General features: G+C 56.6%; 1 protein-coding gene across 1 annotated transcript in view; it reads left to right on the forward strand.

Annotated features, from left to right (window-relative positions):
• DDR2 (discoidin domain receptor tyrosine kinase 2) overlaps nucleotides 1-27,190 on the forward strand; it is a 67,099-nt gene that overhangs the window by 33,610 nt on the left and 6,299 nt on the right. Inside the window, exons 3-13 of the mRNA XM_080648133.1 lie at nucleotides 8,678-8,780; nucleotides 9,935-10,166; nucleotides 10,262-10,409; nucleotides 10,700-10,805; nucleotides 14,123-14,306; nucleotides 15,294-15,537; nucleotides 19,315-19,377; nucleotides 20,085-20,215; nucleotides 23,567-23,777; nucleotides 24,942-25,165; nucleotides 26,219-26,346. Of these exons, the coding sequence (XP_080504259.1) occupies nucleotides 8,678-8,780; nucleotides 9,935-10,166; nucleotides 10,262-10,409; nucleotides 10,700-10,805; nucleotides 14,123-14,306; nucleotides 15,294-15,537; nucleotides 19,315-19,377; nucleotides 20,085-20,215; nucleotides 23,567-23,777; nucleotides 24,942-25,165; nucleotides 26,219-26,346 (1,774 nt within the window). The remainder of the gene's footprint in view (nucleotides 1-8,677; nucleotides 8,781-9,934; nucleotides 10,167-10,261; nucleotides 10,410-10,699; nucleotides 10,806-14,122; nucleotides 14,307-15,293; nucleotides 15,538-19,314; nucleotides 19,378-20,084; nucleotides 20,216-23,566; nucleotides 23,778-24,941; nucleotides 25,166-26,218; nucleotides 26,347-27,190) is intronic.

Raw genomic sequence — 27,190 nt, forward strand, 5'->3', positions numbered from 1 at the left:
GCTTCTCCCCGTAGGAGTTTGGGTCCCCCGTGTCTCCCCAGAAACTGGAGTTTGGAGTAATCGGGAGCTTGTCTCCCTTTGGGTTGAAAAAAGCAGTGCTCCCAGTTGCCCGCCGCCAGCCCGATTGGCGCGCCTCTGTACCTCAGCTTTTCAGCACTTGTGCACGTCTCAGTGCTCTTTTCTCTTTCCTTCTAGTTGTAGAACTTCCACTCAGCCAGCTTTCCTGTGGTTCTGGGTGACAGACGTTTTGTCTTTTAGTTGTAGTTTTGAAATTGTTGTGCGAGGCAGCAGTTTAGGTGCAGTTTACCTACGCTGCCATCTTGGATCCTCTCTCTTTCCATTTCTTTGTGTCTTCTTCAATTTCTGTCATCCCTGTTGTGTAGTTTTAACATAAAGGTCTTTTCCCTCCTTGGTTAAATCTGTTTGTAGGTACTTCAGTTCTTTTTGATACAATGTGAGTGGGCTTGTTTTCTCTCCTTCTCTTGCTGGTGGTTCTCGTCAGTGGAGATGCAACAGCGTTTGTGTGTTGACCTTGTCCTGGAGCGGGATGCAGGTTTCTTTTGCCATCACATGTCAACTGCCCTGGGGCAGGGCGTTCTGAGACTTACACAGGCAGTCAGCCGCCCTCACCCTCTGTCCACATTGTTGCCAACTTGGTTCTTCTTGTCCCCGAGGCACATGCTACACAGTGGGGAGGGTGTGTGGTAATGGCAGCGTGAAGACACAGGCCCTGTGACCTCCCCACGGCCATGGAAGTCAAGAGGTCTCAGTTCTAGTTCCAGCTCCATCACCATTCAGCTTTGTGACTTCGGTGAATCTCTGGGCCTCACTATGCTCACCTATAAAATGGGCAGAATAGGCTACTCTGCACTTCACAGGAAACCAGGTGAGACAGCGGGGGGTCAATGGGCTTTGGAAAGTCACACGCAAATATTGAGGGATGGGATTTGTCACTTTTGGATTTGTGATTTTTTTTATTAGAGAGGAAGGGGAGGGAGAGAAACAGAAGAGAGAGAGAGAGAGAGAGAGAGAGAGAGAGAGAGAGAGAGAAGAGAGAGAAACATGGATAGGTTGCCTCCTGCATGCGCCCCACCTGGGGGATTGAATCTAAAATCTGGGCATGCGCCCTGACTGGGAATCAAACCCATCACCTTTCGTGTATGGGATGACTCTCCGCCCAGCGGCCAGGGTTGGGGGTTGTTACTTACGGAAGAGGAAGGCATTGAAACACCTGGACAGCGTGAAACAATCGTCCTGTCAAGCAGCTGATGGAGGAGGAAAGCAAAAGACCTCATCAGTGACCACGATGGCCCTTGTAGTTCTGAGAGAGACTCAAGGGACCTTTGGGGTGTGTGTGTGTGGGGGGGGGGGGGGGCGGGTTCCACCAACCCTGGACTCTGGTCACCCTAACTGCAAGGGGCCAGGGCCCTGTGCCAGGCCAAGTGTGTCCCCTGACAGTGGGCTTTTCTGGGGAGAATAGTCTGATTGCTGACTTAGCTCTTGGTCTGACCAGCAGGCCTCAGAGAAGCATGGATGTGGCAAGATTGGCGTCCCAGCGTTTTTTTAAAATGTGTTTTTAAAAATTGATTTTAGAGAGACATAAAGGGAGAGGGAGAGAGAGAAACATCCATGTGAGAGAGAAACATCGATTAACTGCCTCCCACTGCACCCCAGCTAGGGATGGAACCCACACCCGGTTATGTGCCCTGACAGGGAATTGAACTGGTGACCTTTGGTGCCTGGAAGCATGCCCAACCCACTGAGCCACACAGCCAGGGCAGCCGCCCAGGACTTTTTGGTGGTTTGGACACATATACAGTAAAGTAAAAGTTTGACTTTACAAACAGTGAGGTTTTGAGGGGGGACATTAAGTAGGAGGTGGTGAGCTGTTTAAAAGTCTGTGACTTTCTCCTGCTTCCCAGAGTTTATGACCCGGGCCACTGTCCGTGTGCTGTGGTGACCATGGCTGAGCTCATGACTCCCACCTCCCGCCTCCCTGGTGCTTGCTTCCATCAGTAAGGGGTGGGGGGTAGGAGAGGCAAAAAGGAAGTCAAGGAGCTCCCACCGTCTCTGGGTTCTTCTGTAAAAAAGGATCCAAATTATCCACGTGGGACATGGCCTCACAAGAGGATAGGAAGCCGAGAGGATCCTGTGGGAATACCATCGCTTTACAGTAAAGGGTGGGGATACGGAGCCCAGAGGGGCCAGGGGTGGGCAAACTTTTTGACTCGAGGGCCACCATGGGTTCTTAAACTGGACCGGAGGGCCGGAACAAAAGCATGGATGGAGTGTTTGTGTGAACTAATATAAATTCAAAGTAAAGGAGCGGAGGGGAGAGCAAGAGAACCGGATAGAACAGCCGGATCCGGCCCGCGGGCCGTAGTTTGCCCACGGCTGGCTAGCCAGAGGGGACCTGGAAGTCCTGCAGGCCCTGCTGTGGCCCCGCCCCCAGCCTCCTGCAATCCCTGCTGTGGCCCTGCCATCGCCCCTGCCCCCTCCCCGCCTGCCCCTGGAGTCAGGACTTGAGGTCTAACAGTGCAGTGTGTCCTAAGCACAAGTGAACTTAAGCAAAGGTTCATCCTGGCGCCGGAGCCTGGCTATGGGGGTAGGGTAAGCGCACCATGAGAAAGCTGTGATTTTAATTTGTTTGCTTTTAGGGGGTTAGACCAATATTTAAGACTTCATTACAGCTTTCCTTATTGAGGAATTTGCTCAGTAGTGACAGAGAGCTTTGCTAGGAACTACTAATGCTAACAGCAACAGCATATATCTTCGCTTATTGGTTGTGTTTCATGATTAGATAAAATTGACCCCTAATTTCTCTTATGGGGATGGATCTGAATTTCCCCCTTGAAATGCCAGGAGCAAGAGACTTAGACGTATTTGGACACATGTGAGCACATTTCCCCTTGTTTATAGCCACTGAGATGCCTGGCCTGTGGGAAGCAATTGGCTCGGCGAAGCTGGGGTTCTTCTCTTTAAAATGTGCTTGGATCTTCGACTCTCTCAAGAAGATGTGAGCCCATAGTCGGACCGGCCAACAGTTAAAATGCCCTGTGTTGTCTGGAGCTCCCTCCCTGGTGGGTCCTGAACTCTGATCTTGCTTGGTCAGAACTCAGCTCAGCCTCCCTATGTGTTTAAGTTGCTGTCTCCACATCCAGCAACTGTGCTGAGTGAGAGAGGCTGCCTCCAGGGGGCCGGCTCTGGAAGCTCGGGACTTTTTCTCCGGGACCCTCTGCCTGTGCAGAGCCCGTAGTCCACCCCTTGCCCAAACCGACAAACAGCTAAAGTGGCCGCAGAGGGTCTGTCTCCTGTGTCTGCCCCTCTGCTCTCCAGACCTCACCAAGGATCAGGTGCCCTCAGAGACCATCTGTGGATTTCATCTGTTCCTCGGTTTCTCCTCAGGGGGGCGCTGGTTCCTGCCAGCTCCTCCATCCACCAAAAACAGGAAGAAGATGCTAACTTGTACCTTGTGGCCATTGTGAGTCAGGCTGATTACCTTTTACTTTTGAATTGGCTATGAGGAAGCTCAGAGCCCAATTTGAGGCCCATCATTAGCAAAACATACAGAACCAAATGCAATGTGTTTTGGATATTAACCTGAATAAGCTCCCTTTATTATAGTCCCTATTTTTTGTTGCCCTTAACCCCTCTTTCTTTCCTCTCTTCCTTCCTTCCTTCCTTCCTTCTTTCCTTCCTTCCTTCCTTCCTTCCTTCCTTCCTTCCTTCCTTCCTTCCTCCCCCCTCCCTTTTCTTTCTTTCTCTCTTATTTCTTTCTTCCTTTCTTTTCTTTCTGTTTTTCTGTCATATCTTATATAACTTTGGAAGCCAACTGCAATTTTTTTTAGGCTGTGTCAGAGGGAAAATAATTATAAAATAAATAATATCGCCCAGCTGGCATGGCTCAGTGGTTGAGCATTGACCTATGAACCAGGAAGTCAAGGTTTTATTCCCAGTCAGAGCACATGCCTGGGTTGCAGGCTCGATCCCCAGAGCAGGGGGTGCAGGAGGCAGCTGATCAATAATCCTCTCTCATCATTGATGTTCCTCTCTCTCTCTCTCTCTCTTGCTCTCTTCCTATTTGAAATAAAAAAAGTCTAAAAAATAATACCTAACTTTTATTAAATGACATGTCTCTAAGTAGCTGACACATATTAACTCATGTGTGTCACAGCGTTCCTATAACCAAGTTATCACCGTTAGACTGCAAGCAGCCTTCCAAGGCTTGAGAAGTGGCTGCCATGCCTTCCAGGAGGCCCCCATCCATTCCCGAGCGCCTTGTTTCTCACAGAGCACCCAGCTCTGTGTGACCCCCCAGACCTCCAGCCGGCTTGGTACAGACGGGAAGGCGAGCTTGGAGAGCGGCAGAATCAAGTGCTGAGTGTAGGCACTCCCCGGCCGCCTGGCCGGTGGCTTCTGTGCTCCTGGCGTCCAGCTGCCGCGCCATGCAGCGCCCTCCTGGCAGCGAGGTGCATGGTCTCACTGTGCAGCCTCTGACTCTGTTACCAGGGGAGGGGTGCACCTGTCTGACCCTCGTGCAGTGCCTGGACTCCAGGACAGCTCAGGGAGCTCAGCAGGGTTATTTCTGGAGAGTTCTGGGTCTTCCAGGAAGACTGTAATCCCAAAGGGCAGTTCCTAAGGGGAGTCTCAAGGCAGGCAAAAGGGGCTTGGCAGAACAGCTCCTTGTCCCCGGAGCAAACCCAGTCATCGTCCGTGGCCCCTGGCAGGGTCCCATTGCACGGAGCCTTCCCTGATACTTCCCTGGCTGAGCTGCAGGTGGACCTGTGGGGACTTGTTTCAGCTTCTTTAACTGGGTCATCCTGTCCTTTCTGGACTTGGAAGAACTAGACAGTGGTAGCCTGGGGTCGACGAGAGAGGACACAGGGATCGGGAGACCTGGGCCCGGCCTGGTCACATGAGTCAGCGGCATCCTTGGTCTGTCAGCCCTCAGCTCTGGCTGAGATTTAACTGGGGCCGTTGCAGGGGCTTGTCTCCTGGAGGCCCTTCCTGGCTCTGAAGGCTCAGGATTGCAGGCGTCCTGTGGACCACCGACCGTCTTGAGCGCCCCTCCCGGTCACTCGTGTCCTCCCTGTGCCCAGAGGGGCCTCGTGTGCGCCTGGCGTTTTCCTGGAAGCGCAATAGGACTCGCACTGACGGGAGCCGAGGCCTGGGACTCGCAGCCAGACAGCAAACAGCACGAACAAGCAGCCCTTTGAGGCTTCCACCTTGGCAGCATCGGGCGCCCGTGGTTCCTGGGCAGCTGCTCCTCCCAGGCCCGTCCGCCAAGCCCACCGGATGCAGCGCTGGGGATGCGCCCCCCGGGCCTGGGCCACGGGCGCTGGTAGTTTTCCACTCTGGGAGCTGGAAGAGGGAGTCAGCTTCTCCGTCCAGGAGATGGGCAGCGGAAGCGTTGGGGAAACCACCAACACAGCCAGGCAGCAGAGCCAGGAGCCACGCTCTGCCTGAATGCCAGGCCCTGTGCCCCTCGCTGTGCCCCTCCTGGCTCTGGCCGTGCCCACATGGGCTCCCAGACAGACCTTGGGGCCTGAGGAATTACAGGGTGGGCGTGGGGCCTCGGGCCTGGCACTTAGAACTTGGGCCACTTGGCAGCTCTCACCTTCAGCCTTGGCTGGGTCCCTTCCCCATAGGAGTTTGCCTGAGATCGGCGCGCTCAGCAGGCAGGCCCGGTGCTGCTGATGAGGGCCGCGCAGGTGCCGGGCCACGGCTCATCCTGGTCCCAGGGACCCACCGGGATGCAGGACGCCAACCCCAGCTTGTCCTTCCCTGCACCCTTGCCCTGTGGCTGAGGGGGCCCTGACTCAGGCGCCCTGCCTGGCTGAGCCTGAGCCTGTGTGAGAACTCTCAGGAGGGGGCCCGGCTGTGACCTGCTTTTCAAGGTTTTTTGGCTATTCTGGGATCTTTGCGTTGCCCTCTGAATTTTGGAATAATTTTGTTTATTTATGCAAAAACGCCCATCCCAAGGCTGTGGCTGGGTGGCACGGATGTCCTCACAGCCCTCCCTGTGCCACCTCCCCCGGCGTCGCTCTGGAGCAGCTCAGCAGCTGGTGTGGCGTGCGCACCTGCCGGGCCTGCCTCAGTCTGTCCTTGGGTGTCTCACATCACGTCCCAGAAGGGACAGCTCCTGCGTCTCCTTAGGCCTCTAGGCTGTCACCTTGATGCCTTTTACGTTGTGTATGGTGTGAACCCACAATTCATTATTGCTCTTGTTTAAACGGCCACTTGCCCCTTAAAGAGATACAAACAACACGAATCCTCCTCCTCGGCGTTACGAGGGACTTGCCATTTTGGACGGGAAGGTGCTGTCACGGTGTCTGCGGGCCCCTGGTCTGTGGGCCTTTCCTCTGGCTGCTTCTAGGTGTTCTCTCTGTGCATTTTTAAGCCATCGGAGGAGGACCTGTCGCATAGTTTTCTTCATGCTTCTCGTGCTTTAGCTCATAGAGCTTCTTGGGTTTAGACTTTTCATCAAATTTTTAAAAAGTAAATCTTTATTATTGAAAGTATTACATATGCCCCCCATTGCCCTCTCCACCCCTCCCCCTTCATCAAATTTTATTCAATTAGTTTTCTGTCTCCCTCCCCCTCTTCCTCAAGGAGCCCACTGATCTGAATCCAGGAGGCCTGAAAATTCCCACATCTTACTGATGTTTTATTTTTGTTGACTGATTGATTTTCAATCTTGTTTTTTGTTTTGGATAGTTTCCATTGATGTTTTTAAGTTCATAAATCTTTTCTTTGATGTCTGATCTGTAATCCCATCCAGCATGCTTATCTCACATGTTCAAGTCTCATCTCTAGAAATCTGATTTACTAATTATCTATCTATCTATCTATCTATCTATCTATCTATCTATCTATCTATCTAAAAGCCTAATATGCAAAGTGTCCTCTTGGGAGTTCAACCGACCAACCAGGAGTTCGATCGCTCGCTATGATGTGCGCTGATCACCAGGAGGCATCGCGGAATGAAGGGAGGCCCTGTCTGGCACCTGGCAGCTGGGGAAGGGAGGCCCCGGCTGGCAGCCAGCAGCTGCTGGGGACTCTACCCATGCACGAATTTCATGCACTGGGCCTCTAGTCTATATATATAAAAGGCTATTATGCTAAGTGTCCCTCCTACAATCCGACCAGTTGCTATGATGTGCATTGACCACCAGGGGGCAGATGCTCAATGCAGGAGCTGCCAAGCTGCAGTGACTTGGCAGCGGCAGTTCTCAGGTGACACACCCTGAAACCAGAGAGGAGCGAGCCCAATTCCTCGTGGGGCTGCATGATTCCACCTTTGGCCGTGGGTTAATGTGGTTGCTGGGGCACTGTCGGCCCCGAATCTGGTTTACTGCACACTTGTGTTTGCGTTCCACATCCTGTATGACAGCAACTTTGCAGAGTGCCTTCTCATACTCTGGGACTCCTCGGGGGATGTCGGAGAGCCGGTTTTGGCCCTATCCCCACAGGCCAGGCCGAGGGACCCCACCTGCCGGAGGGACCCTGCTCACTCGGCAGCTGCCTTTCGAGTCACGGCGCCACCCCAGGTGCAGCCGGCCTGGGAGGGACCACAGGAGGTTGGCTCCAGGGCATGTCCCGCCCTGCCGGCCACCTTCTAATTAATTTCCTTTCAATGTGCATGAATCCATGCACCGGGTCACTAGTATCATATAAGATCTCCTTACGGTTTAAATACACGCAACACAGTTCTGTTTTACTGTTTGATTTCCCAACTCTCATTTCTATATTAGCTCTGAATCAGTTGCAATTGGTTGATTTTTTTCTCATTAAAGGTTCTATTTCCCTGCTTCTTCACATGACTATTTTTTTCTAATTACATGGGACATGTTTAGCTCAGAGGTATTTGTTTTTTGTCTGGAATGTAAGTGTAGCTGGGAGGCCTGCATTTCCTCTGGCCAGTCCTTCCTGCAAGCTCTGTCCCCTGTCCTCCGGGGTCTGCTCTGTCTCCACTCAGGACACCCTCCAGCCCCGGGGGCTCTCACTCCTGAGCCCCCGACACGGCATGGCAGGAGCTGGTGCAGAGTGGGCTCATCGCTTTCTTTCCTCTTTCGGGGTCGCTGCCCTGCGTTGCCTGATATTCATTGTATTGGACCCCAGTTTTTCACATGCTTTATCCTTTTTTGTGTGTTTGTTTCACCCAGGAGAGCAAACCCGGCCCCAGCCCCTAACTTGGATGGAGGGGGTCCATCTCAGGTTCTGGATTGAGCCAGGGGTCTAGCCTGGTGCTGATGGGCCGCGGCTGTGCTCAGCACCTTCCCGGGAGTCTGGGCTTGCTCCAGAGTTCCATGAAACCACTCCCGGGAGGAAGGGGTGCTCTGGGCTCCGGCCCCGGGTGGCGGGGAAACCCCACACCTGCTAGCAGGGAGTGTGTGTTGGGGGGAGATCGACATAACTCGTGTTAGAGTCCTTGTCAGTGTTTGGACCAATCGGTACTTTGGCCGCGGGTCAAGGGTCAATGCTCAGACGATTGCGTGGTCATCGGTTTGGGGGCAGAACCTGGAAGGCAAGGCTGAGCATCATGGGAGCAAAGCGGTCGTAGTGATCCTGAGGAGCTGAGTCGTTTTTTCCATGTTTAATAACCAACCGTGCTCTTCCAGGGAGGCCTCTGGACGTAAAAATACGGACTTCCTGTCTTTGCTTTCTCTTGGTCCAGCCGTGTGCCGCTACCCCCTGGGCATGTCGGGAGGCCACATTCCGGACGAGGACATCACAGCGTCCAGCCAGTGGTCAGAGTCCACCGCAGCCAGATACGGACGGTGAGGGCGGGGCCCTAAGGGGGGCCGGGGCAGCAGCTCCGAGTGGGACCGGCTTCCTGCACAGGCTGGTGCTTGGCGGGAGCGCGTGGGAGCGGTAGGACATCACGGGCTGCCCCGGGCTGCGTGTGCTCAGGGAGAGTTGGGGCTCGGCCGCAGGTGCAGGTCTGGCGACATCCTGACCGCAGAGGCCAGGCACACTACAGCGGGGGCTCCGGATGCAGTGGGCTGGCCTCGCCCTCTCGCTGGGAGTTGCTGGAGGGTGGCTGGGCGGCAGATGCGGGAGGTGCAGGTTAGCGAGGACCTGAGCTCGGAGACGGTCCTCCGGGGCCTGCTCTGGGAGCATCCTGCTCTCAAGGATGCCTCCTGGGAGGCCGCATCCCCAGGAGCATGGCGCTCCCCGTGCTCTGGGACCGGGTCGTCTGCAGGAATAAGCTCCTTGTCAAAAGCCCCTCGGGCCGAACCTGCCTTCTTCGAGCTGAGTCTTTTGGTGTAAAGTGTGGATATCTGTGAAACTGGCATCACCCATAAGAAGAGCAACCTCCATACATTCCACTCGTGCATCAAGGACAAGAGGGGTGGTGGGGCTGAACAGGGTCAACAGGGTCCGCAACACCTGTGAGCAAAGGCACGTGCCAGGGAAGAGGGCTGGTGTCCCAGGGTCCCCAAACGAGCCTGATACCCAGTCCACCGTTCTGCTCCCGGCAGCGCAGCCTGGACCTAAGAACCAGATAATTCGCGGTTCTCCTCTCCCCTCACTCCCACCATGTTTCTACCTGCTGGGCAGCCACGCCCATCCTGCTGGCTACACTGCCCACACTGGGAACCTTAGGCCCCACCCTCCCACCTGCTGTGACATCCAGGCGGCCATCAGGGGAGGCAGTGCCGTGACTGTGTGGAGGCTTCACGGCACGGCCCCTCCATTGAGGTCCCGCATCTGGAATCAGGCCTCCCTGTGACCTGAGGCCCAGCTCCCAGGGATGACTGTCCTCTGGGTCCCTGGTGCCAGGGAGAGGGGCCTGACCATGTGGGGGCCCGGTGGTGCAGCCGCCGCAAGGGAGAACGCCCTGGCCCTATGCCAGGCCGGGCACTGCTGGCTGCATGGGGAGCGGCGTTGTCTGGGAGTCACGGGTCCCTGTCGCCCCCTCATGCCTCAGGCTGGACTCGGAGGAAGGGGATGGAGCCTGGTGTCCCGAGATCCCGGTGGAGCCTGACGACCTGAAGGAGTTCCTGCAGATCGACCTGCACTCCCTGCACTTCATCACCCTGGTGGGGACCCAGGGCCGCCACGCCGGTGGCCACGGCATCGAGTTCGCCCCCATGTACAGGATCCACTACAGCCGGGACGGCGCACGTTGGATCTCCTGGCGGAACCGGCACGGGAAGCAGGTCAGAGGCGAGACGTCCAGCCCTGGGTGGAGACTTGGGGGAGGAAGGGTCAGCGGAGTGTCGCAGCCATCCCACTCGCTCTGCTCTCCGCTCAGGTGCTGGATGGAAGCAGCAACCCCTATGACATCTTCCTGAAGGACCTGGAGCCGCCCATCGTGGCCAGGTTCGTCCGCTTCATCCCGGTCACCGACCACTCCATGAACGTGTGCATGAGGGTGGAGCTCTACGGCTGCGTCTGGCTAGGTAGGTCTCCGAGCACCGACGGGGGCGGCAGGTGAGCGGTCCCAGGTGCAGCACTTCCCTCTCTGTCAGGGGAGAGAAGGGGCGTCGCTCACCCAGCCGGGCTGGTCCCCATCCCGGGATGGGGTGTTCCCAGCGCGTCACCACTCAGTCACCTGGCTGCTCTGTGGACCTCCGCAGCCGGGCTCCTGTGCCCAGGTCGAGGCCTGGGGGGCCTGAGCGCAGGGGCAGCCGGATCCTCCGGGGCTCGGGGCTGGTCGGCTCCAGGCGCTGACTGTCTGTTCCCCTCACAGACGGCTTGGTGTCCTACAATGCTCCAGCCGGACAGCAGTTTGTGCTCCCTGGGGGCGCCGTCATTTACCTGAACGACTCTGTCTACGATGGAGCTGTTGGGTACAGGTAAATTCTGGGAGACTTGGTTCTCAGAATGGGAAAATGGCCACTAAAAGAGAACCCTATTTTATCATGGATTGGGATCAATAGCCAATCAATCAATCAATTAATCAATCAACCATCCAGTGTTCCTTCAGACCCTGTCCTGGGCATTGTGAGATAATTCAGATGATGCCAACGGGTAGTTTACTCACCAGGAAGTGGGGCCTTGCTGGGAGAACAGGGCAGTGGCAGGGAAACTGAGCCAACGGGACGGCTCCGGGGCCGAGGGCGCAACCGTGCTTTCCCCTTGAAGCAGAACATAGGGTCTGACACACGAATGGCAGCCGTGCACGGGCCGCAGGGACTGAAGGCGTCCGTTAATAAATTGCACAGGTTAAGAAGTTCAGGCAGAATGACCCCCATAACTATAGGTGCTTTAGAAGGTGTGAAAAGACGGGGACAGTAGGTAAGGCTTAGGATAGACAAGGCGGGTTTGGTTTTGAGGATGGGTTGGTCCTTGGAGCGGGGCGGCAGGGGGCGGGGTAAGGATGCCTGGCCCAGGAGCTGGAGCTGAGGGTGGGGTGGGGGAGTGAAGACAAGGACTCCTGGCCCAGGAGCTGGAGCAGTGACGGCCTGAAGTGGACCTGTGAGGCCGTGTGCAGTCTGTTCGGGCCCTGCAGGAATTAGGGTTGGATAAGACCTGTTCCCACCTGTCCCAGGTGCCACCACACCTGGCCATTTGCCCACCCACTTCAACACCTCATCTCGCTCAGCTCAGTCTTGATCGGCAAAAGTGGAGCCTGGCGGAGTCAGCCCACGGCGAGGGCCAGACTGGAGCTCTGAGGTTGGTGACTCAGGAGCGTGAGGTCCAGTGCCCACGGCCCCGAGGGGAGAGCAGGTGGCTCCCTGCCGCCCTGACTGCAGCCTCCTGCTCCGGTCACTTCCTTCCCATCTGCTTGGTCCCGCTCCCCCGCTGCTTTATCGGCGTGGCATCATCCCTCGGCCACAGCCCAGCGGCCGATTCCCTGGTCCAGAGGAAATCCCAGGCTTGAGTCCAATTTGCTCACCTATCGCGCCTGAGGTGCAGGCGCCCGCCAGGCATGGTAGGCATTCTCACACTGCAGCCCCTGGTCCCGGAGCTCACAGTAGGGATGGGGCTAAAACAGGGACCAAGGGCCACACGTGGGTGTGAGTGAGCTGTGTCCCAAGCCGTCTGGTGCAGAGGAGGGGCACGCCAGGAGGAGCCCAGCATGGAGGGAAGACCCTGGTCCACACAACGAAGGTTCCTTCGCTTTGCTCCGAGGCTTATGTGATTAAAACGGATGGAGAAGTGCCCGTGAAGGGAGGGAGCTGTACGTGTACGGAGGGCCAGCGAGCACCTGATAGGGTGGATTGACGGACCCCAGACGGTGGTGGAGCCAGCAGGCAGAGGGCGTGGAAATGGCGCTGGAGGCAAAGGGGCAGCGAGTGGACAGGACCACAGCCTCCCCTTTAGGGGAAGAGCAGCAGTTCAGTTCACTGAAGCCACAGGTGCGAGGCAGAGCGAGGCAGATTTTATCGTAATTCGTAGGAACCTGAATGCCAGGGCCAGGACGGGCTGTGGGGCAGAATGAAGTTCTCGGCCATATGGTGACTGGGTGGGGGTGAGGAGGGGCGTTCACGCAGGGAATGAGACATAGAGGCTGACATGTGACACGAGGAGGTGGGAGCAGTGAGATGCCGTGTGGCTGAGCGGGACACGAGCTCCCCAGTGCAGAGTCCTGGGAAACGGCCAGAGCAGCAGGCTCCCACAGCTCTACCCTCAGAGCGGCCTTGTTCGGAGGTCGAAGGGCTGCAGGGCCCAGAGCAAAACTGAGCCAGTCCCAGACCCTCGTGTAACCCATGCACCTCACTCTGTGGGTCTCATTGTCTATAACTTTGACTAAATTAAATATAAATGAGTACTTAAATGTGGCAGGTTTTTTATTCTTAAACTAGAGGCCTGGTGCACGAATTTTGTGCACGGGGAAGGGGGTGTCCCTCAGCCCAGCCTGCACCCTCTCCAATCTGGGACTCCTCGAGGGATGTCCGACTGCCCGTTTAGGCCCGATCCCACCCAGCAGTTGGACATCCCTCTCACAATCCAGGACTGCTGGCTCCCAACTGCTTGCCTGCCTGCCTTCCTGATTTTCCCCAACCGCTTCTGCCTGCCAGCCTGATCACCCCCTAACCACTCCCATGCCAGCCTGATTGATGCCTAACTGCTCCCCTGCCAGCCTGTTTGCCCCAACTGCGCTCCCCTACAGACTTGATCACCCCCAACTGCCCTCCCCTGCAGGCTTGGTCACCCCTAACTGCTGTCCCCTGCAGGCCTGGTCCCCCCCAACTGCCCTTCCCTGTAGGCCTAGTTGCCCCCAACTTCCCTCCTCGCCGGCCTGGTCACCCCTAACTGCCCTCCCCTGCAGGCTTGATCTCCCCCAACTGCCCTCCCTTGCAGGCCTGGTCCCTCCCAACTTCCCTCCCCTGCTGGCTGTCTTGTGGCGGCAATCTTGTGTCCACATGGGGGTGATGGTCAATCTGCATATTACTCTTTTATTAGATAGGATTACAGTTTACTTTCAATATTATTTTGTATTGTTTTCAGGTGTACAGCATAGTAATTAGACATTTCTATCATTTACCAAGTGGTAACTCAAGAAGTCTAGTCCCCCCGGCACCGCCCGTAGCTATCACATGGTCATTGGCTCTGTCCCCTGGGCCATGACTGCCTGGGACTGCCGACTCGCACTTCTCAGTCCCTTCGCCTCTTTCATGGGATGGGGTGCAAGGGCCAGTTGCCTCCTGTCCTTTAGTTTGGTGTCGGATGGGTTGTTGGGGTGTGGGCTGGCTTACTGGAACTGACTCACTGAATAACAAGTTTCCAGCCCGCTCAGGGACCAGGACATGGGACGGGCAGGCTGCTGTCCACTCCATGTGTGTCCCTTCACTCGCTCACTCCTGGATTCATTAATCAAATGTCTTTGATAACATTAGTCATTATAAAAAGACTTGTTATGTTCAGTATATAAGAATAGGTAAGGACACAACAGAGCATAGAAAGTGATAAAATACTGTTTAAAAGCTTTGCTACTGAAGGGGGAATCAAAATCAAATGTTTTGCAAAATTCATTGATATGAAGCTTAATGCTGCACCGATGCAGGATGAATGAGCCAATACTGTGAGATATATCAGATTTTTCATAATCCTACACCCTCCATGATAATCAGCTTCTTCAGAACCCGGCGCAGACGGGTGAGAGATCCTCTGTGAGCATGTGCTAACTCGGGTGCCTCTGTCCCCTCCTCTTGCCCTTGGCCGGCAGCATGACTGAAGGGCTGGGCCAGTTGACGGACGGGGTGTCCGGCCTAGATGACTTCACCCAGACCCATGAGTACCACGTGTGGCCCGGCTACGACTACGTGGGCTGGAGGAACGAGAGCGTCGCCAACGGCTACATCGAGATCGTGTTTGAATTTGACCGCATCCGGAACTTCACCACCATGAAGGTCAGCAGGGCGCATGCCCTGTGCGTGGCGGGGGCTGGGCGGCCCTGGGTGGGGCTGCAGGACACGCTCCTGACTGGCCACGTGCGGCCCCCAGTCCCCAGCCTGTCTGGCCATTTCCTCATTGTAAACAAGGCAGTCGGACAAGGCTGCTGTCCCTTGTTGCGTGTGGTGCCAGGGTGCGTCCATCAGCACGGGGGCGGTCTCCAGGGCCCACCATGCTTGTAGGCCCACAAAAATGGTTAACTCCTTTAAATATCAGAAGAAAACAATTCACTTTAAGGCCAAAAATTATCCTCCCCTTCTAACAACACAGTTGTAACAATTGATTTTCATATCTCTTTAAGGAGGGAGGGGCCCACAGAGGCACAAGTGCCAGGCTGCGGAGGCGACCCTGTGCCAGGGAGGTACCTCACTGTCCCACCCAGCAGGGCGCTCCGCATGGCGCTTTCCCCACGGAGAGGGTGGGCTTTGCATTTTGAACCACTTCCCACCCGGTGCCTCCCCCAGCACCGAGCACCAGCTGTTCACGGGCAGCGATGTGTTTGTTCTCTGACTGGACCCCTGGCTCCTCCACGGCCCCCCCGTCGGCTCTGGCCCTGCACTCAGCGTACGACAGCTCAGTCACCTCTGGGAGCGGCCAGGCTACCGCCCTTGGTTGCCTGCGCCAGCTGTCTGTCCCCAGGTCTAATGTTCTGCCACGCTGGTGCGAGGAGGCGAGCTCGAGGGCAGGAATGGGACCCTGGCAGAGAGCCCTTCCTGCGGTCACAGCCCCGCAGGCAAGTGACCAGGGAGCGGACGCGGGCCTCCCTCTGGGCCGGAGCCCTCGCCCCGCATGGCAGGCTTCGGTCTTTCTCTGTAGGGACTTGGGGGATCTATCAAAGGATGGGGTAACCTCCGCCTGAAATGAGGCCTGGAATGCAGGGTATGTCCATTTCTGTGTGCGGCCAGTGCCGGCGCGGGAGAGTCACGGCCCGGCCCCTCCCCCAGGTGCACTGCAACAACATGTTCGAGAAGGGCGTGAAGACCTTCAAGGAGGTGCAGTGCTACTTCCGCTCGGAGGCCGGCGAGTGGGAGCCCAACGCCGTGTCCTTCCCGCTGGTGCTGGACGACGTGAACCCCAGCGCCCGCTTCGTCACCGTGCCCCTGCAGCACCGCATGGCCAGCGCCCTCAAGTGCCAGTACCACTTTGCCGACACCTGGATGATGTTCAGCGAGATCACCTTCCAATCAGGTTGGGGCTGGGCCCCGGGAGCGGGTGGGGTGGGGGGCGCCCCCGCCGGTGGCTTCTCACGGGCACGGAGGGACCGTGCTCCTGGCTGCCCCCATGGAGGGACAGGGACGGGGCCGTCGGGAAAGGACGTTTGCTTGGCTCTCACATGTTTGTCTAAAAGAACTGAGATGAGGATTGAAAAGTGAGGGCAGGGCGTGCTGGACGCTTCTGTAAAGTGAGCCCGTCGGCGGAGGCCCACCGCGTCCCTGTTCAAACACCCAGAGGAAATTTTCTAAAAACACAGGAAGAAGCACAGGGAGCCCATCGGCCCCCCCAGCTCCGACTGTCACACCTGTTTGCTCTGTTCTCCCTTTGCCACAGTGTTTCAGGGCAAATCTAAGGCAATGTCTGATTTCATTACTAAAAATGTTAGGGTGCCGCTCAGAAAATCGCATGGTCTTTACATGCATAACACCACTGTGACATCTAGCAACATGTGACATCTAGCAACAAGCGCGGCCATTCCTGCATGTCCCCGACGGCCCGCCCACTCTCTTCGTGCTGTCTTGTGAGGTCTTCTGCACTTGGCTGATTGGATAAGGCCCTCTTGGGCTATTTCTTTTATTATATTCCCAAATGTCTCTTTTAATCTGAAACAGTCCTTTTTAAAAAACTGCATTCTGGTTTGGCTGGTGGCTCATCCCTCAGACAGGAGGGTATATCTAAGGCTGATTTCAGTTCTGGTTCCATATTTATTTTTGTCAATGGCTTTTCTTAGATGGTGCTTTGAGCTTTTTTTAATTTATTTTTTTGGGGGAGGGGAGACTGTTTTATTTATTTTTATTTTTTAAAAATATTTTTATTGATTTCAGAGAGGAAGAGAGAGGGAGAGAGAGATAGAAACATCGATGATGGGAGAGAATCATTGATTGGCTGCCTCCTGCACACCCCCTACTGGGGATCGAGCCCACAACCCGGGCATGTGCCCTGACCAGAATCGAACCCGGGACCCTTCAGTCCACAGGCCAACACTCCATGCACTGAGCCAAACCAGCCAGGGCTGATTGTTTTATTAGGGAAACTTTTGCCTGATTAACCTGCCAGAGCTTTCACCCCTCCCCCTGAAGAAATAATTTTTAAAGGGACAAGCAGTAGATTTACATAGATTTTTAGAGTCTTTTCCTAGTTTCTTTTCTAAAGGCTATTTGTGAGTAAACCTGGGATTGTGTAAAACTTTCTCATGGGTCAGGAAGTCAACAGATTTAACCTCAGGGATGTGTTTAGTGCTTTATGTCGAACCTCGCCTGGGCTGGGATGTTAGGAGCGCTCTCGGGCAGGGAGGGGGCGACCCCCACGGGCCTGCACCTCCAGGATGCAGCTGCTTGAGTCAGTCAGCTCCTCAGGGATGCTGAAGGGCGGCCTTCCACCTCGTGCATTCCTCTGCATTCATCAGCCACCGCGTCTTCCGACCGGGCCACCTCCTGCACCATCCGAGCCCCAGGAGGGCAGGATGCACGCCTGGTTTCCCCTCGTCAGCTGTCAGCCGGAGTAGGTGCCCTCGCCACCTTCACGGACATCCAATGAGCGCTGTTTGCTTTCCATCCTTGTTGGTTTTGGTTCACTGCGCACTCACTTCACTGCTTTTTATAAATTCAATGTGTCGAGTCAAATACAGCGCTTCTACCTTCTGATGCTCAGACTGTCCTGCGGTGAGCGCACACCCCCTGAGCAGGCCCCATGTCCTTCAGACCCAGCCCCACAGCCTCGGGAACGCTCCTGTTTTTAGAAGGAACAGCTGCCCCAAGCCCATTTTGAGCATTTATTGCCCCAGAAGTGGGACCGATCATTTCCTCCGGGGATCTTGGTTGCTGTTGGTGGGAATGATGTCCAGAGGTCACCGTGGGGTCACAGCACTGTGCCAGGTCTGGAGAAGCCAAAAGGCATTGAGGATGTTGTCAAATTGGGACCAACAATCAGCAGTCAGAGGAGAGAAGAGGCCACAGGCAGTGGAGCTGCCTGGACGCTGCCCGAGGACTGCGCCTGTGCGTGGCCCGGAGGACCCGTGTGGGCGAGAGGCAGCAGGAGCGGAGGAGAGACCAGCTCCGGGCGAGCAAGGGCCCCACACTTCCTGAGCTGGTTTTCAAAGAGAAGCTCCAGGATGCACTGCTTAGAAAGCCAGCCTGTGCCACGATGCCCGTGGGAGAGGCTCCGTCCGGAGGGCATACGGGTCATCCATGGGACGTGTTTATGAAGAGCAGACGGATCCATGGTCCAATGCGCTTACGTGTGTGAAGGGGGACCGCGGACTTCCGTCCACGCACAGGGTGTGCACAGGGGCTGGTACCGCAGTGCAGCGAATGGCAGCCTGGACGGTGTTAGGCTCCTGGGGCCTCCTGAGCTTTGGGTCCCACGTCACGATACTACTCGTGTTCACTGGACCCCAAGGACCCAATTCCGAGACGTCCTGGAGGGCCAGCCACCGCGCACAGTGTAAAGCATGCTGAGAGGGAGAAGCGTGAGGGTTTGGAGAGAGACGTCTATGGAACACAAGTGCAGGTCTAGTTCTTGACCTCCTCGACCAGACACCCCAGAGGAGAACTTCAGTTGCCCACGTCCGTCTGGCGAATACCGGGGTCCAGTCCTGAAGCTGCGGCCTCCCAGAGAGAGCACTCGGTGCCGCCCTCTGTCCGCAGGACGAGGCGCGTTCACAAGGCCAGGACCAGGCCATGCGCAGGGTGAGAGCCCTTTGGTCGCACAGTTGGACTTCCTGCGGGGAAAGAGGCCCTTGGCAGGACCCGTGCTCCTGTGCCTTGTCTGACTTTGGGTCTTACTTCCTATGAGCTTCATGATAATATGTAGTCACGGCTCTCCACATCCCCCTCCCTCCCTCCCTCCCTCCCTCCTTCCCTCCCTCCCTCCCTCCCTCCCTCCCTCCCTCCCTCCCTCCTTCTTTTTCCTTCTTAATCCTCACCCAAGGACTTTTTCCCCATTAATTTTTAGAGGGAGTGGGAGGGGGAGAGACACACAGAGAGAAACATCGATGTGAGAGAGACACGACGATGGGTTGCCTCCCACATGTGCCCCAACCAGGGCTGGGGATGGAGCCTGAAATCAGGTATGTGCCCTTGACCGGAACTGAACCCGTGACCCTTCAGTCCGTGGACTGATGCTCTAACCACTGAGCAAAACGGGCCAGGGCCACATCACTGTTTTTTTCTTTCTCATATCATGGCACCTAGTATATAATAACTTACACAAAAGTTTTACAAAAGTTGCGCTTACTAAATATATGAATGGTGATATTTTTGTTTAATGTACAACATGATTTTATGTTTAACCAGTAACTGCCATGCATCCCAAATGGAAACCATCCCCACACACCATGGTATTTTGAATTTAATTTAAAAAATCAATTTGCAATGAATATTATAAATATATTACAATCTGGGTGCTCTTGAATATTTCCAGCTGAAAATTCTCACGAAAAATCATTTTAAAGTTGGTCAGGGCTGCCACTTAGAGAAAGCATTTTTTATAGACGCGCGTGGCGTGCGGGGAAGGTCTGCAGACGCTTATGGCGTCCAATGGGTTAAGAAAGGTGAGGGGCAGGCCGAGAAGTTGCGCTTACTACATAGATGCATGGTGACATTTTGTTTAATGTATGACATGATTTCATGTTTAAGAAAGGTGAGTGGCAGGCCGAGAAGTTGATTTCACGCTGGGCCCGGCTGGGCCCGCCCTCTGTAAGACTGCTGCCTGCTTCTCGCCCACAGCTCTGACTCAGCCTGTCTTTAACAGATGCTGCCATGTACAACACCTCCGGGGCCCTGCCTGCCTCGCCGGGGGCGCCCACCACCTACGGTGAGTCTGCCTTCCACAAACTAGGTGAAGGGAGCTCCTGGGGGCGGAGACTGCACCTGCTGTCTGTGTGGGCGCTGGCGCAGGTGGCTCTGCCCAGAGACAGCGCCCCCACAGGTAGGCCCAGCTCCCACTCCTCCCTGCCAGCACCTGCTCGCCCCAGGCGAGGCGGCCTGCTTCCAGTGGCTTCGTGAGAGCTGGGGAAACGGGAAACAGAAGCAGGGGGAGACGTTTCTACCCGCGGCCCGGGGTGTCCAGGGATGGGTGGGATGCTGAGAAGCAGCACCAGTCTCTCTAATCGGAGATAAATATGCAGACGTGTGTCCGTTGCTTCGGACACTCACTGGCCACAGGAGCCAGCCGCCTGGGAAATGCGTGACCCTGTGTCTCAAAGACGGGCCTCGGCGAGTTGTCACATCTCAGAGAGCGCAGGCCGGGACCCTCACCTGGTTCTCATGAGGTGTGACGAGGGGCCCGTGGACCCCGGCCATGGTGATAGAGGAACAGCATTTGGGGAAAGTTGGAAAGCTGTCCATGATCCAGTCTGACACGGGAGGAGGAGCGAGAGGATTGATAGCAAGGCCGAGAAGAAGCAGGTGCTAAGGTGGCACCGGAGGAGTTATCTTGAGGCCCTTGTCCCTGGTCCAGGCCCCCTTCTCTTCCTTGTCCCACGAGATGACAGTGTTCTCCGTCTCTCTTCCTGGTTGCAGACCCAATGCTGAAAGTCGACGACAGCAACACCCGGATCCTGATTGGCTGCCTGGTGGCCATCATCTTCATCCTCCTGGCCGTCATTGTCACCATCCTCTGGAGGCAGTTCTGGCAGAAGATGTTGGAGAAGGTGAGAAGGCGTCAGGCCGCTGCTGCCCCAGGACCCAAGGGCGAGCTGTGAGAGTTTGCACCCAGCGAGGAGCTCGCCCAGGCCCCGGGAGCGCAGGGTGGAGAGGCTTGTAGCTGAAGGAGCCAGAAAAGAACGGGCCAGGTCCACGTTCTCCTTTTCAGAGTGGAGACGGGCCCTCCCCAGAGAACTCCCCCCAATCGTTAGATCTCAGCGCAGGCTTCGCCTTGGAGATGCTGATTCCCTGGATGGAGGGGGGGCGGGCAGGCATGTGTGTTAAAAATTAACGGGAGGCCCAGCCAGCGGGGCTCCAGGGTTGAGCATCGACCAGGAGGTCAGGGTTCAATTCCCAGTCAGGGCACATGCCTGGGTTGCAGGCTCCATCCCCAGTGTGGGGCATGCAGGAGGCAGCTGCTGAATGATTCTCTTTCATCATTGATGTTTCTATCTCTCTCTCCCTCTCCCTTTCTTTCTGAAATCAATATATATTTATTTATTTAAAAAAAATTAACAGGAGCCTAGCTGGTGTGGCTTAGTGGTTGAGCACTGGCCCCTGCACTAGGAGGTCACAGGTGGATTCCCTGTCAGGGCTCATGCCCAGGTTGTGGGCTCATCCCCAGTAGGAGATGCGCAGGAGTCAGCTGATCACTGTTTCTCTTCCATTGATGTTTCTATTTCTCTCTCCATCTCTCTTCCTCTCTCTCTTAAAACACAATTTAAAAACATTAACACGTGATTCTGATGGACAACTCATACCTATTTAAAACCTCTGACAATGCCGCTCCTCTTCTCTGCTGTTTATTTTTTGGTGTGTGAGTGTGTGTGTGTGTGTGTGTGTGTATGTGTGTGTGTGTATGTGTGTGTGTGTGTGTATGTGTGTGTGTGTGTGTGTGTATGTGTGTGTGTGTGTGTATGTGTGTGTGTGTGTGTGTGTATGTGTGTGTGTGTGTGTGTATGTGTGTGTGTGTGTGTGTATGTGTGTGTGTGTGTGTATGTGTGTGTGTGTGTGAGTGTGTGTGTGTGTGTGTATGTGTGTGTGTGTGTGTGTGTATGTGTGTGTGTGTGTGTGTGAGTGTGTGTGTGTGTGTGTGTGTATGTGTGTGTGTGTGTGTGTGTATGTGTGTGTGTGTGTGTGTGTATGTGTGTGTGTGTGTGTATGTGTGTGTGTGTGTGTGTGTGTATGTGTGTGTGTGTGTGTGTGTGTGTGTGTGTATGTGTGTGTGTGTGTGTGTGTGTGTGTGTGTGTAAAACATCCAGCCTCACTAATATCCAAGCCAAGTTCTCACAATTCTATTCCTACTTCTCTGCTTGCTTAAAGTTACAATTGTCCACCCCTTTGGGCCCCTTCCTCAGAGTTTCTTGTCCAGGCCAAATTATCTGAGTAATTGTTATTACATTTGTCTAACGCTTTACCGTCTACAAGGACTTTCACGTGTATTTCACTTGACCCTCACTGAGTGATGGTGAGTTGGGCAGAGTTTCACTTGACCCTCACTGAGTGATGTGAGTTGGGCAGAGTTTCACTTGACCCTCACTGAGTGATGTGAGTTGGGCAGAGTTTCACTTGACCCTCACTGAGTGATGTGAGTTGGGCAGAGTTGTACCTGACGGCCTTTCTCATGAGAGCACGTGCTGCGCTCACCGTCACACGGCTCATACCCGGTCGCTATGTTCTTTCAGGTGTCAGTCTTGAAATGTGTTGTTATCTTCTTCCAAAACATGCTTAGCTCACCACCGGTGGACTAGCTGTGACTTGTTTGGTTGCTTGGGCCAGAGGCCAGTTCTCTGGACACGATGGCTTAGAATCTCAGGCTCTTCCGAGGGGTAACGGTTCCTACCTTTGGCCGTGGATGTCCTCCTGGGCCAGCAGCTCCGTGGACGTGGGCTGTGGGGTTGGCACTGCCTGTGAGGGGAGGGGCGGGGCAGGCAGAGCCTGGGAGGTCCCCGGGAGACCAGTGCCCACGGGGAGGGGCGGGGCAGGCAGAGCCTGGGAGGTCCCCGGGAGACCAGTGCCCACAGGGAGGGGCGGGGCGGGAGAGGCCGGGAGGCCGGACGGCATCACGGGGCTCCAGACTGAGCTGCTCCAGTCAGTGTCTGAGATGACCGAGGTTGGCGCTAGGGTTTCGGCCGCAGCATTTCACAGAAGCGAGGCCTGTGCTTCCCTGTGATTTAGGGCCTCTATCGGCAGTCTGAAAGCACTTCCCTGAGTTAAAGCTCTCACCACAAATAGCGACTGGAGACTGACAGGAGGCACCTGCAGCAAGCGTGACGCCTGGACATGCGTCTGACGTCCAGGGCGAGGGTAGCCCGGGGGGCGGGGACGGAGGTGGAGGCGCTGGTGCTGTGCACGGAGGTTGCTGGGCAGTAGAGCTGCCGTGTCCTGGCGGCACAGTAGGTAGGGACCGGGGGCGGGGTCTGTGCTCCCCGCTCCAGAGCTGTCTCTCTGTGTCAGCCATGCTTTCCCCCTTCCCTGGGCCTGGTTTCCGAAACGACTGCGCTGGGCGGAGGGGATGCTGACTGGGCTCCAGGCACGAAGGAGAGAAAACGTTTGCCCTGGACTGTTTATGTTGGTCCTTGAAAAGTTCTTTCTCCCCTGGACCCCGAGCAAGGTCCCTGCAGAGGCCCTGTGGCTCCGAGCGCTGCGGGCGAATGCCGCGTGGAGACCCCGTTCCCGGGAGTCACTCAGCTTTAGCTCCAAGCTGTAGTTCCCGTGGGCTCCTGGCACGGTGCGCGCGGATCTTTCTTGGAGGTTCAGCATAAGCATTGAACCCCCCACCCCCCAGTGTGCTGGGCTCCGCTTAGGTTTGGGGATTTGACTGCCACAGGGACCGTCAGGCTGGGGGACAAAGCAGGCGTCTCAGTTTCTCATCGACCCCACAGTGTGAGGTGAGGGGCCCAGCAGTCGCAGGCTCAGATGCTGCATCTTTCTGAAGGAGCAGCAGGTCACACTAGACAGGACGACAAACAGTAGCTGCTGTGTTCCTGAAGCAGCTGGGATGCACCTGGGCATGCAGACCATTCTGTCGCCATGGCACGGCTGCTAGTAAACCTGGGCGAGAGGGACTTGGTGAGCCACGGACTCACTGTGTGTGGCACATGTTTAGATGCCCAGCAGCGCAGGGGGAGCCAGCCAAGTCCACTGCTGGCGAGGACATCGAAGCATGGGATTGAGAGCTCTGGTTGGTACGGACAGGCTCTTAGCGGGTCAGGTGAATAGCGTCTGTCAGGGCCTCAGGGGACGCGAAGGGAGGCCGGGCGGCGGGGGCGGGGGGGGGGGAGTAGGGGGAGCGGGGCCAGGTAAGAGGAGCCGGAAGGCCCCTGTGCAGCAAGCCCTCCCTGCCCTGCCCTGCCCAGGCTTCTCGGAGGATGCTGGACGACGAGATGACCGTCAGCCTGTCCCTGCCCAGCCAGTCCAGCATGTTCCATAACAGCCACTCCTCGCCGCCCAGCGAGCAGGGCTCCAGCTCCACCTACGACCGCATCTTCCCCCTGCGGCCCGACTACCAGGAGCCCTCCAGGCTGATCCGCAAGCTCCCAGAGTTCGCCCCCGGAGAGGAGGAGCCGGGTGAGGCTGGCGAGGCAGCAGAGAGCCGAGGGCAGCCTTGGCCGAGGGTGGGCGTGCCACCGGCCGGTCAGCTGGAGTGCCCCCGCCGCCCTCCCCGGCGCCCACGTGCCTCCACCGAGCACCGGCCTCTGCTCCTGCCCGAGCAGATGCTGGCAGGGCCCGCCTCAGAGGCGGAGCGAGGGCACAGAAGGGTCACTGAGGCGTCTGTGCCCGGAGAGCCTGACGCCCACCTCAGCAGCCTCCTCAGGGACAGAGGGGCCAAGTGCCAGAGCAGGGACTTCCAGCACCATGTCTGCGGGGTCCTCTGGAGGAGGAGCAGACGAGGCTGCGGCGCCCTGGGTGCCTAGCTTCCCCACCCAGCCCGGTTCCCCCACGTCAGCTCGTCTCTCTTTGGTGAGGTTTACTGGGGTCACGCAAGATTTATTATGAGCATATTGCTGGCTTTTCTCAGGAAAAGCTCCACTTGTAAAGCAGTGCTAGCGGGCTACACCCAGTGTTCTTTTAAAAATGGCCGTGGGGCCACATCAGAGGGGCTGCTGGGCCCCATCGGGGGCGGGGACGGTGCTCAGGGGAGGGGAGGGCAGGCGACAGACCCCGTGGGGCGCCCGCGGAGGGAAGAGAGGAAGCTGCCTGCGTGGACTCAGGGATGCTGCGTTGAGGGCGCACTGGCCTCGGGGTGCAGACAGGCAGCAGGAAAAGGGCAGAACCTGAACGACGTCCCAGGCTGGAGCAATGCAGCTAGCTTCTGGACGCTAACACCCCTCATATTTTAATGTTTTCTTTCAAGTTAGGAAGGGTCTTCAACGAGATCCTGTAAATTTACCAGAAAGCATTTCAACACCTAAACTAGGTCATTAAACCAGTGGTGGTGCCTCACAATGAAGGGATATGCTATTAGAGAGAGCTCCAGCCTTAACCTCCTGCCCCGCAGGCCACGGGCCGCCTGGAATAGCGTCCCAAGGTCACTCAAGGACATGCCCGCGGTCCTGTGGTCTGAGAAAGGAGGCGAGGCCGATGGGGCCTATACTTTGAAGCCATGAGGAAGCTGCTGGGAGCCCAGCGTGGGGGGTGGGGAGGCTGGGGACCGGCCCCATCCCCGTCTCTCACGGACCCCTCCCCAGGAGCCTCAGACCCCGGAGCGAGCCCTCCGCCCGTGTCTTCCAGGCTGCAGCGGCCTTGCCAAGCCAGGCCCGCCCGGCAGCGCAGAGGGCGCGCCCCACTACGCAGAGGCGGACATCGTGAACCTGCAGGGCGTGACCGGGGGCAACACCTACTCCGTGCCCGCGCTCACCATGGACCTGCTCTCGGGGAAGGACGTGGCCGTGGAGGAGTTCCCCCGGAAGCTCCTCGCCTTCAAGGAGAAGCTGGGGGAAGGCCAGTTCGGGGAGGTGAGTGGCTCTGACAGACGTGGCCCGGAGAGCGGAGTCCCTCCACGGTGGACTGGCCTGCGGATGCCCCGCCATGCCTCCCCCGCGGTCTCCGCAGGAAGACGGTGTTGGGTCACCTCACCTTTGCCTGGCTCCGTGGCTTCCTGGGCCCGCTCGCTTCTGTGTGGGAGTGTTAAAGCAGACACAGCACCAGGCTCTCCAATCCCTGAGAGCATTCAATATGTTCACATTTGTTAGGGTGACAGAGGGTGGGGACCCGCAAGATGTGACTGTCTCCCATAAACTGTCCCACACCGTTCTCGATGGCCACTTGGTTCTCCCTTCATGGGAGTTACGTGTACGAGGGTCTGCACATGCTCCCCGCCTGTGTCCCTCAACCGCCCGGGGCCTGACTCGCCGCGCGAGCCGAGGAGGAGCAGCGGGGCGGGCGCCTCAGGGCAGGCCTGAGTGTTGGCCCTTCCCTCTGCGTCAGGCACCTCGTCACCGGCCTCCCAAGGTCAGAGCAGTGGCCGCCCACGCTCCTGCTCCCGCGGTGACGCCGGGTTAACAGGAGCGTGGGGCTGGTTTTCAGGCGTGGCGTGCTCCTGCCCTGGTGGGTTTGGTGTTGCAGGACGTGCAGGAGTCCATGCTCTATGTCCTCATCCTGCCCCGAGTTACAGACGCAGGCTCACGGGGCTGTTACAGGATTCCGCACGTGCAATGCTCGCCCTGTACTAAGGGACCTTCTTAGGAAATTGCCTGGCCTTTTGTCTGATCAGAAAGGTTCAGCGTTTATAGCGGCTCGCACTGGGTGGGGCGGCCTGCTGTGGTGAAGGCTGTGCTGCACACTCACTCACTCACCCGTGCCGCGTTCTGGTCCGTGGATGCTTCCTGTATACGCAGGCACACGTCGTGTTGTTTGTATGCATATTTGGGTGGTAGTTGTGTCACATGTACCTTCTATGCGTCTGATTGTTGGACGTGTGTGGTGACTGTTCGTCCCTCCCCTGAGGCGCCTGCGGAAGCTGAGCCGCTTCGGGAGCGCTGGTGCTGAGACGCATGCCTTTCGTCCAGGTCCATCTCTGCGAAGTGGAGGGAATGGAAAGGTTCAAAGGCAAAGACTTTGCCGTCGATGCCAGTGCCAGCCAGCCGGTTCTGGTGGCTGTGAAGATGCTCCGGGCAGATGCCAACAAGAACGCCAGGTCTGTGGCTGCTTTTTGAGTTTCCTTGATGTGTTTCATCCTCAGATCAGGGACACCCTGGGAAACTTCTGAGCCAGCTTTTCTTTGGAGAGGGTAAGGTCTGTGAGCCACCTCACGTTTCCATGGTTACGTGTTATCTTCTACCGGGCCAGCATCCTCACCTTAGTTCTCCATCTCCCTCCCAGACAAAGGCACATTTCCCACTGGACTCACACCCTGTTCACTCCCTGACCGTCCGCACGGCCTGACCATCCCCACACCTGGCCGTCTGAGTGGGCGCTTCTCCCGCCATTGTCCCTGGAGGCTCCCGAGTGTCCTACCTGCCGGTCACACATGCTCTTGCTCAGCCTTCTCCGTCCTTGTTTCCATCTCCATTCACTCTCTCATCTTTCCCCTCTTGTGTGCTCCTTTTCTCCTATGTCCAGCAACCCCACAGTGAGCAGCTGCCTCCACTTGGAAAAGGACCATGGACCTCAAAGCGAAAGGATCCACGGTCCTTTAGCAGTTTCCCCAACGGGGACCCTCCCCCCATAGATCGCAGTCCCCGCCACTCCACTGTCCTCAACCTTTCCACAGACGGGCCCCGACGAGGCCCCACCCGGGGACCAGGCACTTCCCCACTTGTGTTAGCCTCTTCGTCTCGCTGAGACTCAAAGTGAGAGAAAGTTTCTGATCCCTCCTCAAACACCGTGAACTCCAAACACGGCGAATCGGGTACAGGAAGGTCTTGCAAAGGGCAGGGTGTAGGATGAAGAAGAAAAGCCAGGGAGGAGACCTGAGGGGCCCGGGACTGGAACTGAGAACTCCCGTCCGAAAGACAAGAGTATGAATGACAGATGACCCC

The sequence above is a fragment of the Plecotus auritus genome (genome assembly GCF_963455305.1).
Source record: "Plecotus auritus genome assembly, chromosome: 12".
Lineage (NCBI taxonomy): Eukaryota > Metazoa > Chordata > Mammalia > Chiroptera > Vespertilionidae > Plecotus > Plecotus auritus.